The following is a 17,561-nucleotide window of genomic DNA, read 5'->3' on the forward strand; positions in this document are numbered from 1 at the left end:
AACTATAACATTGAAACACCCTCAGGAAGACGTGCTTTAAGACATGGCTAGTTAGCTAGCAGTTAACATCCATCCGCAGTCAGCAGTGTTTTAGCTACTTCTAAATCACTAATCCTGGCCTCCATGGCAACAAATAAACTATGTTTCTTACAAGTATGCAGGACGAGGAATAGCTAAACATTCTTCACTACACACCCTAGGACAGGGGTCGGCAACCCGCGGCTCCGGAGCCGCATGCGGCTGTTTGGCCACTCTGATGTGGCTCAGCTGCATAATTGCCGACCCCCCGATTGTTACGGGGGGATTCCGGATTTCGGTGCCTCTCCCGGACATCACCCGGGGTCAACATTCTCCGATTTTCACTCGGACTACAATATTGAGGGCCTGCCGGGATGGATTTACTTCTAATGGATTTACTTTTAACGTCCTCTACAACATGTCATCGCGCCCGCCTTTACGCCATGCTATGCTATGCTATCTGCGTGCCGGCCAGAAGCATGAAGAAGCAGGCTATATTATACACCCCCGCGCCCTCAACCCCGCCCACCTCAATTGACGCACGGAGGGTGTGGGGCTGTAGCAGGGTTTGGTGCTAGCGGGGGTGTATAAAATAGTCTGGAAGAGTCAATGATGCACGAGATTCTGGGTAATTGTTATGTTGCGTTTATAATGTGTTACTGTGAGGATGTTCTCCCGAAATGTGTTTGTCATTCTTGTTTGGTGTGGGTAAGCAGTGTGGCGCATATTAGTAATAGTGTTAAAGTTGTTTATATCACAACCGTCAGTGTAACCTGTATCACCCAGTATGCCTTGCAGTCTCGTACGTGTATATGCGGAAGCCACATACAACATGATACTGGACTGGCATGCTGTTTGTATATGTTGTAGAAGGCGTCAAAGGCAATGTCTTTATAGCACGCCCTTATTATTGTTATCTGGGTGACCGCCGGCAGTTATTCGCGAGAATGGTTGCGGCTCCCATTGTCTTCTTTATTTTGTGAAATGGGTCAAAATGGCTTTTTGAGTGGTAAAGGTTGCAGACCCCTGCCCTAGGAGTATACAATAGCTCACTGGTGTCACCGCTAACAAAAGCTAGCGGTCTTGCATGTCAACAAATACCATTAGTGGATCTACACCTGACATCCACTGTAAGGATATCAAGTACAAGAGCGTATCTAGTCGATACTACTATGACTACATCAATATTTTTTTATTGTCACACAATCTTTTTTCCTTTTTTTGTTTATAAACTCAGGAAATATATCCCTTGACACATGAGGACTTTGAATATGATCAATGTATGATCCTGTAACAACTTGGTATCGGATGGATACCTAAATTTGTGGTATCATTCAAAACTAATTAACAGAATAACAATTGATTATTACATTTTAACATAAGTGTAGATAGAACACACTGAAACAGAAACTATGCATATATTAACAGTGAATGAATAAGTAGATTAATAATATTTTTTTTTACAGCTTGTCCCTCATAATTTTGACAAAATAGAATGACAAATAACACAATATGTTACTGCATATGTAAGCAGACAAATTAGGTAGCCTTTGTTTGTTTACGTACTACTAAAAGACAAGTTGTCAAGTATGTTCACTATTATATTTAAGGACACAATTGCAATAATAAACATCTGTTTAACGTATCATAATATTTTTTGTTAAAATAAAGCCAACAATGCAATTTTTTTGTTGTATTTAGAAAAGTACTGAAAAGTATCGAAATACATTTTGGTACTGGTACTAAATATTGGTATCGGGACAACCCCAATAGGAGTTGAGGTGGAAACTTTGTCTTTCATAATTAATTTTACAATTATCACTAGAACTTGGCAACATGGGTGAATCGGCCGATTATACGTTTTTTTTTATGACCTATCAGAAATAAGGACCAGGAGAAAAAAATATATAAAATGTAAACATTTTTTATTTTAAATGTAGCCTTCCCCTTATTATAACCCTCTCAGCTCTCAAGGCAGAAAAAAGAGGAAATGTCAACACAAGCTTAGACAACAAAACTCTAAAATCATATTGAAGACTTAACAATAAACTCTTAAAATGAAGGTGCAGAAATAAGCAATAAGTGAGAAATGCTTAACAAAGTGGGACAAAATATTGCAAAGTGTGAAAATGTAAACAAAGAAACATGAGAAGAACTATTTTCTGCAGGATTAGTGCCAGGAAGTTACAGCTGTGCTCTACAGGGTATGCGCGGCTAAGGTGGTGTGGTATTGCCGGTATTGCTGGGTACGAGCGCCTTGCATCATTTATAGACCACATTGGATTGACTACGTTTTGAATAACTGCAAAAAACTGCCATACTGTCGAGGTTTCTTTTTTTGTTTCACCCACAATTTCTTCATTTTTACTTTCTCTTCTCACTCCATGCAAAGAATCAACTGCGAGACGACAAGATGGCGCAACCAAACGTGATAGGTGACACTGTTACCTGATTGGCTGTTCAGTAATTACTTCCTGAGTGCCTTCGTTCATGCCACAAACCTTGCTTCACAACTTCCGCTTTCCCCCGACAAAGAAGAAGAAGAAAAAGAAAAATATAATCCAACATTTTATTGATTGTTTTTTGAAAATGATTTCAACCACGTGTCTATCGCGATATATATTGATATTGTTTTGTCGCCCAAGCCCTTATTATCTTTTACTCTTATGATAAACAAATTGTTTTTTGTAAGCCAACTCTTTTACTCCTGAATTAATTGCACACGAAAGGGTGACAATATATATAAACATGCTCCCTGCTGGTGACAATTAAACCACATATTGAGGCTAGTATTAACCCCCAATGCACTCAACAAAACAGGCACTGAAACTTTGAGGTGTTTAGCTGAATCGCCACATAGCTTTAGGGCTTTAACAAGCATGTGTTTGTCAAATGTAAGCAAGATTGGTTGACAGACATGAATACCACCAAACAAAATGTCTTTGCAGGAACACGGTTGGAGACTCACTCACCATTTGTCTAATGATTATGAAATTTTGAGGATAACCATATTTCATATCGATCGGGGACACCAAAATGGCATTTAAAATCATGTGACCAAATTAAGGCATTGTGATTAAAGTTATTTGTGTGCTGTGATCAGGAACGAGCCAGAGCCAAGGATCCACCTGCTGTGTCTATTGGGCTGCAACGATTAATCGAATAAATCAATTAATTAGATAAAAAAAAAGCTACGATTTATGTTCTGTTTTTTTCAATTATTGAGTGTAATGATGGTAAAACAAGTTTAATATAGGTAGAAGGTGATCAAAGGTAAAATAACGTGAAAAAAGGGAAATAAAAGGTACAAACCCCGTTTCCATATGAGTTGGGAAATTGTGTTAGATTTAAATATAAACGGAATACAATGATTTGCAAATCATTTTCAACCCATATTCAGTTGAATATGCTACAAAGACAACATATTTGATGTTCAAACTGATAAACATTTTTTTTTGCAAATAATCATTAACTTTAGAATTTCATGCCAGCAACATGTGACAAAGAAGTTGGGAAAGGTGGCAATAAAACTGATAAAGTTGAAGAATGCTCATCAAACACTTTTTTGGAACATCCCGCGGGTGTGAAGGCTATTTGGGAACAGGTGGGTGCCATGATTGGGTATAAAAACAGCTTCCCAAAAAATGCTGTCTTTCACAAGAAAGGATGGGGCGAGGTACACCCCTTTGTCCACAACTGTGTTAGCAAATAGTCAAACAGTTTAAGAACAACGTTTCTCAAAGTGCAATTACAAGACATTTAGGGATTTCAACATATACGGTCCATAATATCATCAAAAGGTTCAGAGAATCTGGAGAAATCACTCCACATAAGCAGCATGGCCAGAAACCAACATTGAATGACCGTGACCTTCGATCCCTCAGACGGCACTGTATCAAAAACTGACATCAATCTCTAAAGGATATCACCACATGGGCTCAGGAACACTTCAGAAAACCTCTGTCACTTAATACATTTTGTCGCTACATCTGTAAGTGCAAGTTAAAGCTCTACTATGCAAAGTGAAAGCCATTTATCAACAACATCCACAAACGCCGCTGGCTTCTCTGGGCCCAAGATCATCTAAGATGGACTGATGCAAAGTGGAAAAGTGTTCTGCGGTCTAACGAGTACACAATTCAAATTGTTTTTGGAGATATTCAACATTGTGTCATCCGGACCAAAGGGGAAGAGAACCATACAGACTGTTATCGACGCAAAGTTCAAAAGCCAGCATCTGTGAGGGTATGGGGGTACATTAGTGCCCAAGAAAATGGGTAACTTACACTTCTGTGAAGGCACCATTAATGCTGAAAGGTACATACAGGTTTTGGAACAACATATGCTTCCATCTAAGCGCCGTCTTTTTCATGTACGCCCCTGCTTATTTCAGCCAAGCCACATTCAGCACGTGTTACAACAGCGTGGTTTTGTAAAAAAAAAAAAAGAGTGCGGGTACTTTCCTGGTCCGCCTGCAGTCCAGACCTGTCTCCCATCGAAAATGTGCGGCGCTTTATGAAGCGTAAAACACGACAGCGGAGACCCCGGACTGTTGATCGACTGAAGCTCTACATAAAACAAGAATGGGAAAGAATTCCACTTTCAAAGCTTTAACAATTAGTTTTCTCAGTTTCAACTACTTTGGCACGTGTTGCAGCCATGAAATTCTAAGTTCATTATTATTTGCAAAAAAATAAATAAAGTTTATGAGTTTGAACATCAAATATCTTGTCTTTGTAGTGCATTCCATTGAATATGGGTTGAAAAGGATTTGCAAATCATTGTATTCCGTTTATATTTCCATCTAACACAATTTCCCAACTCAAATGGAAACGGGGTTTGTAGAATAATTAAATGGTAGAAGAAGGTTTAAAAGTAAAAAAAAAGGGTAAATAAAAGGTAAATAGAAAAAAAATAAGGTAAAGGTTCGAAATAAAAGGTAAAGGAAGGTAAATACAATGTAAATAAAATTGTAAAAGACGGAATATAAAATGTAAAATAAGTTAAATAGAAAGTAAATAACAGGTAGAAAAAAGAATATCAATGGTCAAATAAGTTAAACAGAATGTAAATAAAAGGTAAATAGAAGGTAATTAAAGGTAATAGGAAGTAAAATAAAGGGTAAAAGAAGATTAAAAAAAGGGAAGATAAGGTAAATGGAAAAGAAAAAAAGGGTAATAGACGGTAAATACAAGGTAAAAGAAGTTAAAGATAAGGTTAATAAAAATGTAAAAAGTTAAATAGAAGGTAAATAAAGGTAAAATAAGTTAAATGGAAGGTAACTAAAGGTAAAATAAGTTAAATACAAGGTAAAGAAAAGGTAAAATAAGTTAAATAGAAAGTAAATAAAAATGTAAAAGAAGTTAAATAGAAGGTAAATAAAAAGGTACAAAGTTAAATATAAGGTAACTAAAGGTCAAATAAGTTTAATAGAAGGTAAACAAAGCTAAAAGAGGTTAAATAAAAGTAAAATAAGTTACCCAGAATGTAAATAAAGGTGAACAACATTAAATACAAAGTAAATAAAAGGTAGACCGTTAAATAGAAGTTAAATAAAAATGTAAAAGAAGTCACATAGAAGGTAACTAAAAGGTAAGAAGTTACATAGAAGGTAAATACAAGTGAAATAAGTTAAATAGAAGATAAATTAAGGTAAATAAGTTAAATAGAAGATAAATAAAAGGTCAAATAAAAAATATAAAAGGTAAACACAAATGAAACAGTGTAAAATACGGTCATAGAAGGTACATTGAAAGTAAATAAAAGGTTAAAAAAGTTAAATAGAATGCAAAAAAAAGGAAAATGGGTAAAAGAGGGTAAATAAAAGGTAAAAAAAATATAGAAAGTAAAACAAGGTAAACAACAGTCATATACGGTAATAGAAAGTCAATAGAGGACAATGAAAGTTAGGGCAAGTAAAACATTTTTTGTTCATTTTAACTATTGCCTCTAAAAAATTAATTGAGGCATTTTGTGTTTTATCCGATTAATCGAACAACCTAATTGATACATTACTCAATTACTAAAATAATTTATAGCTACAGTCCTTGTTGTGTCACATGATCACCCAAAAAGATGAATGTTTTTTTTTCTGTGTCTTCAAAATAGTGAAAAGACTTCACATGTCCATTTGTTTCAGTTCTGCCCATCTCAAGTTGTCGAAAGGTGACAAATGTTTTGTCTGCAGGCTCTGCAGCGTGGCAGCTCATTGCCTCCTTCCTCCGACTGCCCATCTCCGGAACTCACTGCATTGTGGGCGCCACCATCGGCTTCTCCATGGTGGCCATTGGCACCAGGGGCGTCCAATGGATGCAGCTGGTTAAGATCGGTAATGCTGTCAAAGTCTGTGGGATGAGAAGATTATTGGTTTTATTATTAATCGATCAAACAAGCGATTTGCCGGTCTCTGTAAACAGAGACGTAGGACCACGTATAAGTAGTTGACCAAGTTCACATGTGCTGATGATATGGCTGCCACTCTGCCACTGACACTTGTCTCTGTCTGCAGTGTCGTCTTGGTTCATCTCCCCCTTGCTGTCTGGACTCATGTCTGGAATCCTCTTCCTTCTCATCAGGAACACCATCCTCAATAAGGTGGGTCCGCGTCTTTAGGCTGAATAGAAAAAGGTATGTCACAGCAAAGGTTGGCACGAACTTGGGAAAGTGTTAGTTGGATGAGTGGAATGTGTTGATGTTAAAATGGTTTGAATAGATTGAAAAATGTGCAAATTGTGGAAGTTTACAAAATACACAACTAATTTTGAATGGGGATAATGTCCCTGAAAACTGGTAATTCTTTGAAATCTGGTAATTTTTTTTATTGTTGAAGGAGAGCACACAATTTTGAACAGGCTGAATACTTTAGAGTTGGAACAGTTTGAGTCGGATAAAAAATGTGGCAGCTGTGGAACTTTGAAAAATGTCCCATTTATTTCAATTGGAATTTCAAGGAAATTTGGGAATTCCGGGAAAAGCGGGAATTTTTTTAAAAAACTTGAATGTTCTAAATGGTTGGTGTTGGAATTTTTCAAGACGGTTGAGAAATGTTGAAGTAGTAACATTTTTAATTAAGAAATGGTATTATGGAATCCTTGGAATTTTGGGAAAACTGGCAATTTTTCCAGTTCAAAAAACAACTTTGTTTTTTGACCAGATTGAGAGGAAGGTTTTGACGCTGGAACGATTAAAGTGGGATTAAAGGAGTAGTCGCCAGAAAAAAGGGTGAAAATAAAGTTTGGAATTGTGGGAATTCCTGGAATTTTTTTAGCTTGGAAAATAATAGTTTGAATGTGCAAGATGAGTGGAATATGTTGAAAGTGCAATGGTTTGAATAAATTGAAAAATGTGTGAATGGTGGAAGTTTGAATAATGCAAATTTAAGTTTAAATGGGAAAAATTCCCCGGTATAACCTGTAATTCTGGGAAATTTCATAATGATTTTGAGCATTCACACAATAATAATAACTGTAACAACAATCAAATGAAATAACAATAGCAATATAACAAAACAATACAATTCTATTTTTGTATCTGTTTTTTTTCTTAAATACGATTTAATAAAATACAAAACCTCACATTTGCAATAGAATCAGGGGTTCTTAACATTTTTGACGTCGGAGACCGACTTTTTCACGACACAGGAGCTCGGGGCCCACTAAAATATTAACACTGAATAAATCATCCTACTCCTAATCGTAAACTCTTAATCCTTTTCAATAATTATATCTGCTTACTTCCAGTTTACAACCTTGTCAAATTATATGAAACCATACCCGGTTGGAAAAATCATGGTGATGTAAAAAATAAATAAATAAATAATCAAATAAGTAAACAGATAATAAATACAAAACCCAAAACCAGTTGTGTAAAACGTAAATTAAAATTAAATACAATGATTTGCAAATCCTTTTCAACTTATGTACAAACCCCGTTTCCACATTAGTTGGGAAATTGTGTATGATTTGCAAATAATTTTCAACCCATATTCAGTTGAATATGCTACAAAGACAACATATTTGATGTTCGGACTGATAAACATTTTTTTTTGTGCAAATAATTATTAACTTTAGAATTTGATGCCAGCAACACGTGACAAAAAAGTTGGGAAAGGTGGCAATACATACTGATAAAGTTGAGGAATGCTCATCAAACACTTATTTGGAACATCCCACAGGTGTGCAGGCTAATTGGTAACAGGTGGGTGCCATGATTGAGTATAAAAGCAGCTTCCATGATATGCTAAGTAAATTCTCAAACAGTTTTAGAACAGCATTTCTCAACGAGCTATTGCAAGGATTTTAGGGATTTTACCATCTACGGTCCATAAAATCATCAAAAGGTTCAGAGAATCTGGAGAAATCACTGCACGTAGGCGGTGATATTACGTACCTTTGATCCCTCAGGCGGTACTGCATCAAAAACCGACAGTGTGTAAAGGTTATCACCAAATGGGCTCAGGAACACTTCATAAAACCACTGCCAATAACTACAGTTGGTTGCTACATCAGTAAGTGCAAGTTAAAATTCTGCTATGCCAAAGCAAAACCCATTTATCAACAACACCAAGGAACACCGCCGGCTTCGCTGGGCCCGATCTCGTCCACGTCCACATTTTCCAAATGTGGACGTGGTGTCCTTCGGAACAAAGAGGAAAATAACCATCTGGATTGTTATAGGCGCAAAGTTCAAAAGTCAGCATCTGTGATGGTATGGGGGTGCATTAGTGCCCAAGGCATGGGTAACTTATACATCTGTGAAGGCACCATTAATGCTGAATCGTCCATACAGGTTTTGGAGCAACATATGTTGTCATCCAAGCAACGTTATCATGGACGCCCCTGCTTATTTCAGCAAGACAATGCCAAGCCACGTGTTACAACAGCGTGGTTTCGTAGTAAAAGAGTGCGGGTACTTTCCTGGCCCGCCTGCAGTCCAGACATGTCTCCCATCGAAAATGTGTGGCACATTATGAAGCGTAAAATACAACGAAAAGTCGCTCGTTTGTTCTGCACATTTTACCGACGATAGCGATGCTATGACAGAGATGGCACAGAGATGTGTGGATATCCTGCGACACTAAAAGCAGATGCATTTCCAACGATAAAGTCAACGAAATCACAAAGGTGAGTTTTGTTGATGTTATTGACTTATGTGCTAATCAGACATATTTGGTCACGGCATGACTGCAAGCTTATCGATGCTAACATGCTATTTAGGCTAGCTGTATGTAGAAATATAGCCTCATTTGTAGCTATATTTGCATCCAGCCTTCCCCTCCACCCACATTCAATGCCAAACAAACACATACCAATCGACGGATTCAAGTTGCACCAGTGGTCAAAAGATGCAATCGTTGGTTAGAAGGCGATCGCCAAATTCGTCCTCGTTTGCATCTGTCTGTCGTGATATGGCTCAATAGCTTTAGTTTCTTCTTCAATTTCGTTTTCTCTATCTGGCTCCACACTCCAACCATCCGTTTCAATACATGTGTAATCTGTTGAATCGCTTAAGCCGCTGAAATCCGAGTCTGAATCCGAGCTAATGTCTCTATACTATTCTGTTCTGTCCTCCATGTTTGTTTGTATTGGCGTCACGCAGTGACGTCACAGGAAAATGGACGGGTGGATATACCGATAGCGAAAATCAGGCACTTTAAAGCCTTTTTTCGGGATATTCCATGATTGGTAAAACATTTTTAAAAACTTCGAAAAATAAAATAAGCCACTGGGAACTGATTTTTATTGGTTTTAACCCTTCTGAAATTGTGATAATGTTCCCCTTTAAGAAAAACATTTCTCAACGAGCTATTGCAGAGAATTTAGGGATTTCACTATTTACGGTCCGTAATATCTTTAAAAGGAGCATTAAAAAGCAACATCAGTGTGTAAAGGATGTCCTCACATGGGCTCAGTAACCACAGTTGGTCGCTACATCTGTAAGTGCAAGTTAAAACTCTACTATGCAAAGCGAAAGCCATTTATCTGCAACACCCAGAAACGCCGCCGGCTTCGCTGGGCCTGAGCTCATCTAAAATGGACTGATGCAAAGTGTAAACGTGTTCTGTGATCAGACGAGTCCACATTTCAAGTTGCTTTTGGAAACTATGGACATTGTGTCCTCCGCACTAAAGAGGAAAAGAACCATCCGGATTGTTATTGGCCCAAAGTTCAAAATCCAGCATCTGTGATGGTATGGGGGTGTATTAGTGCCCAAGGCATGGGTAACTTACACATCTGTGAAGGCACCATTAATGCATGCTGAAAGGTACATACAGGTTTTGGAGCAACACATTGTATTTTTAATGGACGCCCTGGACTGTTGAACAACTTAAGCTGTACATCAAACAAGAATGAAAAATAATTCCACCTGAAAATCTTTAAAAATTGGTCTCCTCAGTTCCCAAACGTTTACCAAGTGTTGGTAAAAAGAAAGGCCATGTAACACAGTGGTAAAAATGTCCCTGTGCCAACTTTTTTGCGATGTGTTGCTGCCATTAGGTTCTAAGTTAATGATTATTTGCCAAAACCATTGAATATAAGTTGAAAAGGATTTGCAAATCATATTATTCTGTTTTTTATTGTTGGATTGTTGAAAGCTATTTCCACTGAAGTTAAAATGTGTGTGGTTTTAAGATTGTCAGCATCTGGATCTACTTGCTGGCTAAATTGAATAATGAAAAAAAAAAGTAGACACGTGTCCAAGTGGAGGAGTTAAAGTACCGAAGAGTCTTGTTCACGAGTGAGGGAAGAGTGGATCGTGAGATGGACAGGCGTATCAGTGCGGCGTCTTCAGTAATGCGGACGTTGTATTGATCCATTGTAGTTAAGAAGGAGCTGAACCGGAAGGCAAAGCCCTCAATTTACCGGTCGACACCTTTTGGTCATGAGCTGTGGGTTATGACTGAAAGGACAAGATCACGGGTACATGCGGCCGAAATGAGTTTCCTCCGCCGGGTGGCGGGTCTCTCCCTTAGAGATAGGGTGCGAAGCTCTGTCATCCGGGAGGTACTCAGAGTAAAGCCGCTGCTCCTTCACATTGAGAGGAGCCAGATGAGGTGGTGCTGGCATCTGCTCAGGATGCCACCCGAACGCCTCCCTAGGGAGGTGTTTAGGGCACGTCCGACCGGTAGGAGGCCACAGGGAAGACCCAGGACACGTTGGGAAGACTATGTCTCCCGGCTGGCCTGGGAACGCCTCGGGATCCCCCGGGAGGCGCTGGACAACGTGGCTTGGGAGAGGGAAGTCTGGGTTTCTCTGCTTAGGCTGCTGCTCCCGCGACCCGACCTCAGATAAGCAGGAGAAAATGGATAGATGGATGGATGTCCACGCAAAACATTTATAAAAAGCTTCAGCGCCGATAAAATCCATTTGATTTGGAAACACTGGCGCATCTCGCGTTACTTAACAGGCAATCTCTGGCAGACGGGAAAGGAAAACGTGTGGCGGATAACAGTAAGGTCACGGCTGCATGATCGCGGGATAAACGACTCACAAGATGAATCACTTAAATCGGAGCGGGTCAAATTCTGGATGTTTCTGTCGAAGGAAAAATATTGGACGGTGAATATTTCAGGCTTATATTTGAGTTGCAGGTCATTTATCAGACTTGTTAAGAGAGCACACACATCTTGCAAGAGTGAATAAGTCCAGCTTGACGTCATCACCTCTTATCATACTTTCACAACCTGAGTATAAATATTTTAGATCAGACTTTTTCCACTGAGGGCCCCACACTGCAAAATGAAAGCATGCGGGGGGCATATTGATTATTTTCATTTTAGAAACCATTAAGGGGTCCCCTGAATTTTGGTCAATGTTAAAGGGGTCATATAATCATTCTTTCTACATTTAAAACACTACCTCGTGTTCTACATAACATGTAATGGTGGTTATTTGATTTGTTGTTTTCCAGACACTTTCTGGATGCGGCGTTTTGTGGGCGGGTCTTATTCATGTGGCTCCTTTCAACAGCCTCTTCTCCCCGTCCACTCTGTTGTGGTTTTTAGCGCTTCCATAGCGAGCCTACTGACACATATAAGTTGGAACTGTATCTTAGTATTAGAAATGTGCATGTACGAGACAGTCTCCCCCTAACAAGAGGCTAGCAAAAAAAAAGGAGCTTATTGACTGCAGCGCTGAGTACATTTATACCATATATGGATACTTTTCTAAATTTGTGTTGTCACCAATTGTGCAAATTCCAAACGGCTCGTTTGGAGGAACTAGGAAGGAAGGCAAAATTGTTTTATAAATATCTCCGCAATGTTTTGGTTTCAAATATTCAGAATTTATGCAGATCCCAAATACACAACAGCAGCTACCAATAGGTAAAAAAAGTTGTTTTTTTATAACGGGGCCCCTTTAAGAGTCCCTGGGACTTTTTTTAAATGCCCCAGTTATAGATAGATAGATAGATAGATAGTACTTTATTGATTCCTTCAGGAGAGTTCCTTCAGGAAAATTAAAATTCCAGCAGCAGTGTACAGAGTTGAGATCAATTCAAAAAAAAAAAAAAAAAAGAGTAAAAAGTAAATAATGGGGTAAATAATTATGTTTGGCCCCAGAGGGCCGCGTCTAAAAGTGAATACTAATATTACACAATTTTTTCATGGATTGTACAAACCCCGTTTCCATATGAGTTGGGAAATTATGTTAGATGTAAATACAAACGGAATACAATTATTTGTAAATCCTTTTCAACCCATATTCAATTGAATGCACTACAAAGGCAAAATATTTGATGTTCAAACTCATAAACTTTTTTTTTTTTTTTGCAAATAATAATTAACTTAGAATTTCATGGCTGCAAGACGTGCCAAAGTAGTTGGGAAAGGGCATGTTCACCACTGTGTTACATCACCTTTTCTTTTAACAACACTCAATAAACGTTTGGGAACTGAGGAAACTAATTGTTGAAGCTTTGAAAGTGGAATTCTTTCCCATCCTTGTTTTATGTAGATCTTCGGTCGTTATACAGTCCAGGGTCTCCGCTGTCGTATTTTACGCTTCATAATGCGCTACACATTTTTTATGGGAGACAGGTCTGGACTGCAGGTGGGCCAGGAAAGTACCCGCACTCTTTTTTTACGAAACCACGCTGTTGTAACACGTGCTTAATGTGGCTTGGCATTGTCTTGCTGAAATAAGCAGGGCCGTCCATGAAAAAGACGGCGCTTAGATGGCAGCATATGTTGTTCCAAAACCTGTATGTACCTTTCAGCATTAATGGTGCCTTCACAGATGTGTAAGTTACCAATGCCTTGGGCACTAATGCACCTCCATACCAACACAGATGCTGGCTTTCGAACTTTGTGTCGATAACAGTGTGGATGGTTCGCTTCCCCTTTGGTCCGGATGACACTATGTCGAATATCTCCAAAAACAATTTGAAATGTGGACTCGTCAGACCACAGAACACTTTTCCACTTTGCATCAGTCCATCTTAGATGATCTCGGGCCCAGAGAAGCCGGCGGCATTTCTGGATGTTGTTGATGAATGGCTTTCGCTTTGTATAGTAGAGCTTTAACTTCCACTTACAGATGTAGCAACACACTGTAATTAGTGACAGTGGTTTTCTGAAGTGTTCCTGAGCCCATGTGGTGATATCCTTTAGAGATTGATGTCGGTTTTTGATACAGTTTCGTCTAAGGGATCGAAGGTCACGGTCATTCAATGTTGGTTTCCGGCCATGCCGCTTACGTGGAGTGATTTCTCCAGATTCTCTGAACCTTTTGATGATATTATGGACCGTAGATGTTGAAATCCCTAAATTTCTTGCAATTGCACTTTGAGAAACGTTGTTCATACACTGTTTGACTATTTGCTCACACAGTTGTGGACAAAGGGGTGTACCTCGCCCCATCCTTTCTTGTGAAAGACTGAGCATTTTTGGGAAGCTCTTTTTATACCCAATCATGGCACCCACCTGTTCCCAATTAGCCTGCGCACCTGTGGGATGTTCCGAAAAAGTGTTTGATGAGCATTCCTCAACTTTATCAGTATTTATTGCCACCTTTCCCAACTTCTTTGTCACGTGTTGCTGGCATGAAATTCTAAAGTTATTGATTATTTGCCCAAAAAAAACTTTTATTAGTTTGAACATCAAATATGTTGTCTTTGTAGCATATTCAACTGAGAATGGGTTGAAAATGATTTGCAAATCATAGTATTCCGTTTATATTTACATCTAACACAATTTCCCAACTCATATGGAAACAGGGTTCGTATTATTAGATTTTTTTTTAACTAAAATGTAAAAAAAATGGTAAGTTGCAATAATTTCACCTCAAAATGTAGTGTATATTACTGTAATTGGAAAAACAGTACAGATCAAATGCCAGAAATGTACTGTATTTTTTTTTAACTGTAAATGAAAAAATACTGCAATTTTACAGTAAAATGGGGCCAGTTTTTTTCAACAACTGTAGATATTTTAATGTATTTTACCATGAAACTGATTGCTACTTTTACATTGCACAATTTGATGGATAACTTGCTTTAAAATTATAATTTTTACTATTAATTTTTATATAAAAAATGGTTTGAATGTTTGATGATATATTTTTGCATAGCTCCACAATATTTAAGATAACATAATTTGTGATTATTTGGACTTCATTTTTTTTTCTCCCAAAATAGAAAGAAAGAACACACTAGATTAAGAACCAAGCCTGTGTCACCATGATCTGGTTTGAACTGTAATACGCAATGGAAATATGGCTTAACATTACAGCGTTAGTACTATTTTTGAAAGAATGGGACATGATATCTGGTGCTGCTCTTGTCCTGACCTGCGGTAAAATGGCTGTCTTTGCATGTGACCGTACAGGCGGGGATGTGAGCTAAAATAGAATAACCCGCAGCAAATATCCCTCTAATGTTTGCTAAACAACACTGACATTGGAGAAGCTTCTCATCAGCTGGCCTGACTCAGCAGGAGTAGGGTTCAATGACTGTTTCCATAGTGATAAGGTTTAGGGCTAGTTGGCAGTCTGCTCAGTTTATCTTGTTTTTATTTTTATTAACCAGTCCAACAAAATAATACCATAATAATACCATTCCAATTCCAAAACCAAACCTGGCCCAGCAACATTCAGAATAGCAATCAACAAAGTAATTGAGAGGACATACAAACATGACACAAAAAAATCCAAACGTATTCAAACAAAAATGAATGATATCAACAACAGTATCAATAATAATAACAATTACAATATAGCAGTGATTATAAATCAGTCATTTACATTATCATCACAGCCATAAAGAAAAAATAAAATAAAAACATTGGCTTACCCTTGCATCACATCTCATAAGCTTGACAACACACTGTGTCCAATATTTTCCACTAAGATAAAATACTGTAAGTCATATTTTAGGTTCATTAATAGTTCAAACAAGTTTAAATAATGGATCCCATATTCCAAAATATGACTCATTATTATCTAAACTAAATGCATTTTTTCTGCTAATCTAGTTTAGATTTTGGCAACAAGAGATGCGATTGATCGATTTGATGTAATTTTTTGGTTATGTTAAAAATTACATAACCAAAACGGCACCAAGTGGAGTGCAGACTAGGGCTGGGCAATATGGCCGAAAACTGTATCACGATATAAGTGTTATGTATCGGTCAATATTTGTCATTATTGATATTTTTTCTGACCGATCCAAAATAAAGACCAGGTGAAAAATATATTAAATGTTAGGGTTGTCTCGACACCAATACTTTGGTACCGGTACCAAAATGTATTTCGATACTTTTAGATAATTTTCTAAATAAAAGAGGACCACAAAAAATTGCATTATTGGCTTTTTTTTAAACAAAATATCTCAGGGTACATTAAAGGTATGTTTCTAATTGCAATTGGAAAACAATTTTGTCCATAAATAAAATAGTGAACATACTAGAAAACTTGTCTTTTAGTAGTTAGCAAACAAACAAAGGCTCCTAATTAGTCTGCTGACGTATGCAGTAACATATTGTCATTTATCATACTATTATTTTCTCAAAATTATGAAGGACAAGTTGTAAAAATTGTTTATTAATCTACTTGTTCATTTACTGTTAATATCTGCTTATTTTCTGTTTTAACATGTTCTATCTACACTTCTGTTAAAATGTAATAATCACTTATTCTTCTGTTTGATACTTTACATTAGTTTTGGATGATACCACACATTTAGGAATCGAACTGACACCAAGTAGTTACGGGATCATACATTGGTAATTATCTAATTAATCATGTGCCCAGAGACGTATTTCCTGAGTTTATAAACATAATATGAATTAAAAAAAAAGAAAAAAAAAAAAGAATTTGTGTCGATAAAAAATATAAATGTAGTCATAGTCGTATCGACTAGATACACTCTTGTACTTGGTATCATTACAGTAGATGTCAGGTGTAGATCCATTCATAGCATTTGTTGACATTGTGACGCCGGTGAGCTATTGTATCCCCCAATGGTGTGTAGTGAAGCATGTTTAGCTATTCCTCGTCCTGCAGGGATGATTCTTGTAAGAAACTTACTTTATTTGTCACCATGGAGGCGAGCATTAGTGATTTAGAAGTAGCTGCCGATTGCGGATGGACGCTAGCCGTTATTTAGATATAGAACAAACGCGCCTAAGTGCTGAAAAAACGCTTCTGCAGCCTCTTAGGAACGAAACAAACACTTAATTTGTCCTTTCTTTAATGAATTTTGTTAGTTAGCTCAAAAAGTTAAGAGTAGATTTTGATGAAACTTTCAGGAAATGTCAGAAATAGGATTAGGCAGGAGTTCTTAACCTTTTTGATCTTGGGCCCAACAATTCCAATACAGAGGGCTGAAGGTGCACTCATATATTACCACTGAATTAGTAATTTTACTCTTGATTTTAATCACATTCAATAATTATATCTTACCTGCTTCCAGTTTACAGCTGGTCATGATACTAAAGCATGGCTTAATCACAAGCCTGATTGCAAAAATAAATACTAAACAAATTTACTGCAAAAGAAGGGAAACTAATAAAAAATATGTATTTACATACAAGTAAACTGGGGACGGCGTGGCGAAGTTGCTAGAGTGGCTGTGCCAGCAATCTGAGGGTCATTGGTTCAATCCCCACCTTCTACCATCCTAGTCACGTCCGTTGTGTCCTTGGGCAATACACTTCTCCCTTGCTCCTGAGGGGTCCTTGTGAGCGCCTTGCATGGCAGCTCCCGCTGTCAGTGTGTGAATGGGTGAATGTGGAAATACTGTCTAAGCGCTTTGGGCTCCTTAAAAAGGGGTAGAAAAGCGCTATACAAGTACAAACCATTTACCATTTACCAAGTACGCAGTGCTAAAATGAGTACATTCAAACTAAATTAATCCATCCATCCATCCATTAATGGATGGATAAATGCATGTATTAATATCAAATTATAATATTACCATCTATTATACCGAAAATATTGTCTGATTACAAGAATATTTGAAACAATATGAATAAAAAGACACAATGAAACGTTTTGAGCAAAATCAATACACAGCTTTGCCACTTTGGTCATATTTTTTGCACA

The 17,561-nt window shown here is 37.6% G+C and overlaps 1 protein-coding gene across 10 annotated transcripts in view; it reads left to right on the plus strand.

The window, feature by feature from the left end:
- slc20a2 (solute carrier family 20 member 2) overlaps window positions 1–17,561 on the plus strand; it is a 205,630-nt gene that overhangs the window by 124,858 nt on the left and 63,211 nt on the right. For all 10 annotated transcript variants that reach the window (XR_009807494.1, XM_061906154.1, XM_061906151.1 and 7 more), the window contains 2 exons: window positions 6,206–6,346; window positions 6,527–6,612. Coding sequence is in view for 9 of the 10 variants with exons in the window: in XM_061906154.1 (XP_061762138.1) it covers window positions 6,206–6,346; window positions 6,527–6,612 (227 nt within the window). In the remaining variant the exon portion in view is untranslated. The remainder of the gene's footprint in view (window positions 1–6,205; window positions 6,347–6,526; window positions 6,613–17,561) is intronic.

The sequence above is a fragment of the Nerophis ophidion genome, linkage group LG07, assembly GCF_033978795.1.
Source record: "Nerophis ophidion isolate RoL-2023_Sa linkage group LG07, RoL_Noph_v1.0, whole genome shotgun sequence".
NCBI classification, from domain to species: Eukaryota; Metazoa; Chordata; class Actinopteri; order Syngnathiformes; family Syngnathidae; genus Nerophis; species Nerophis ophidion.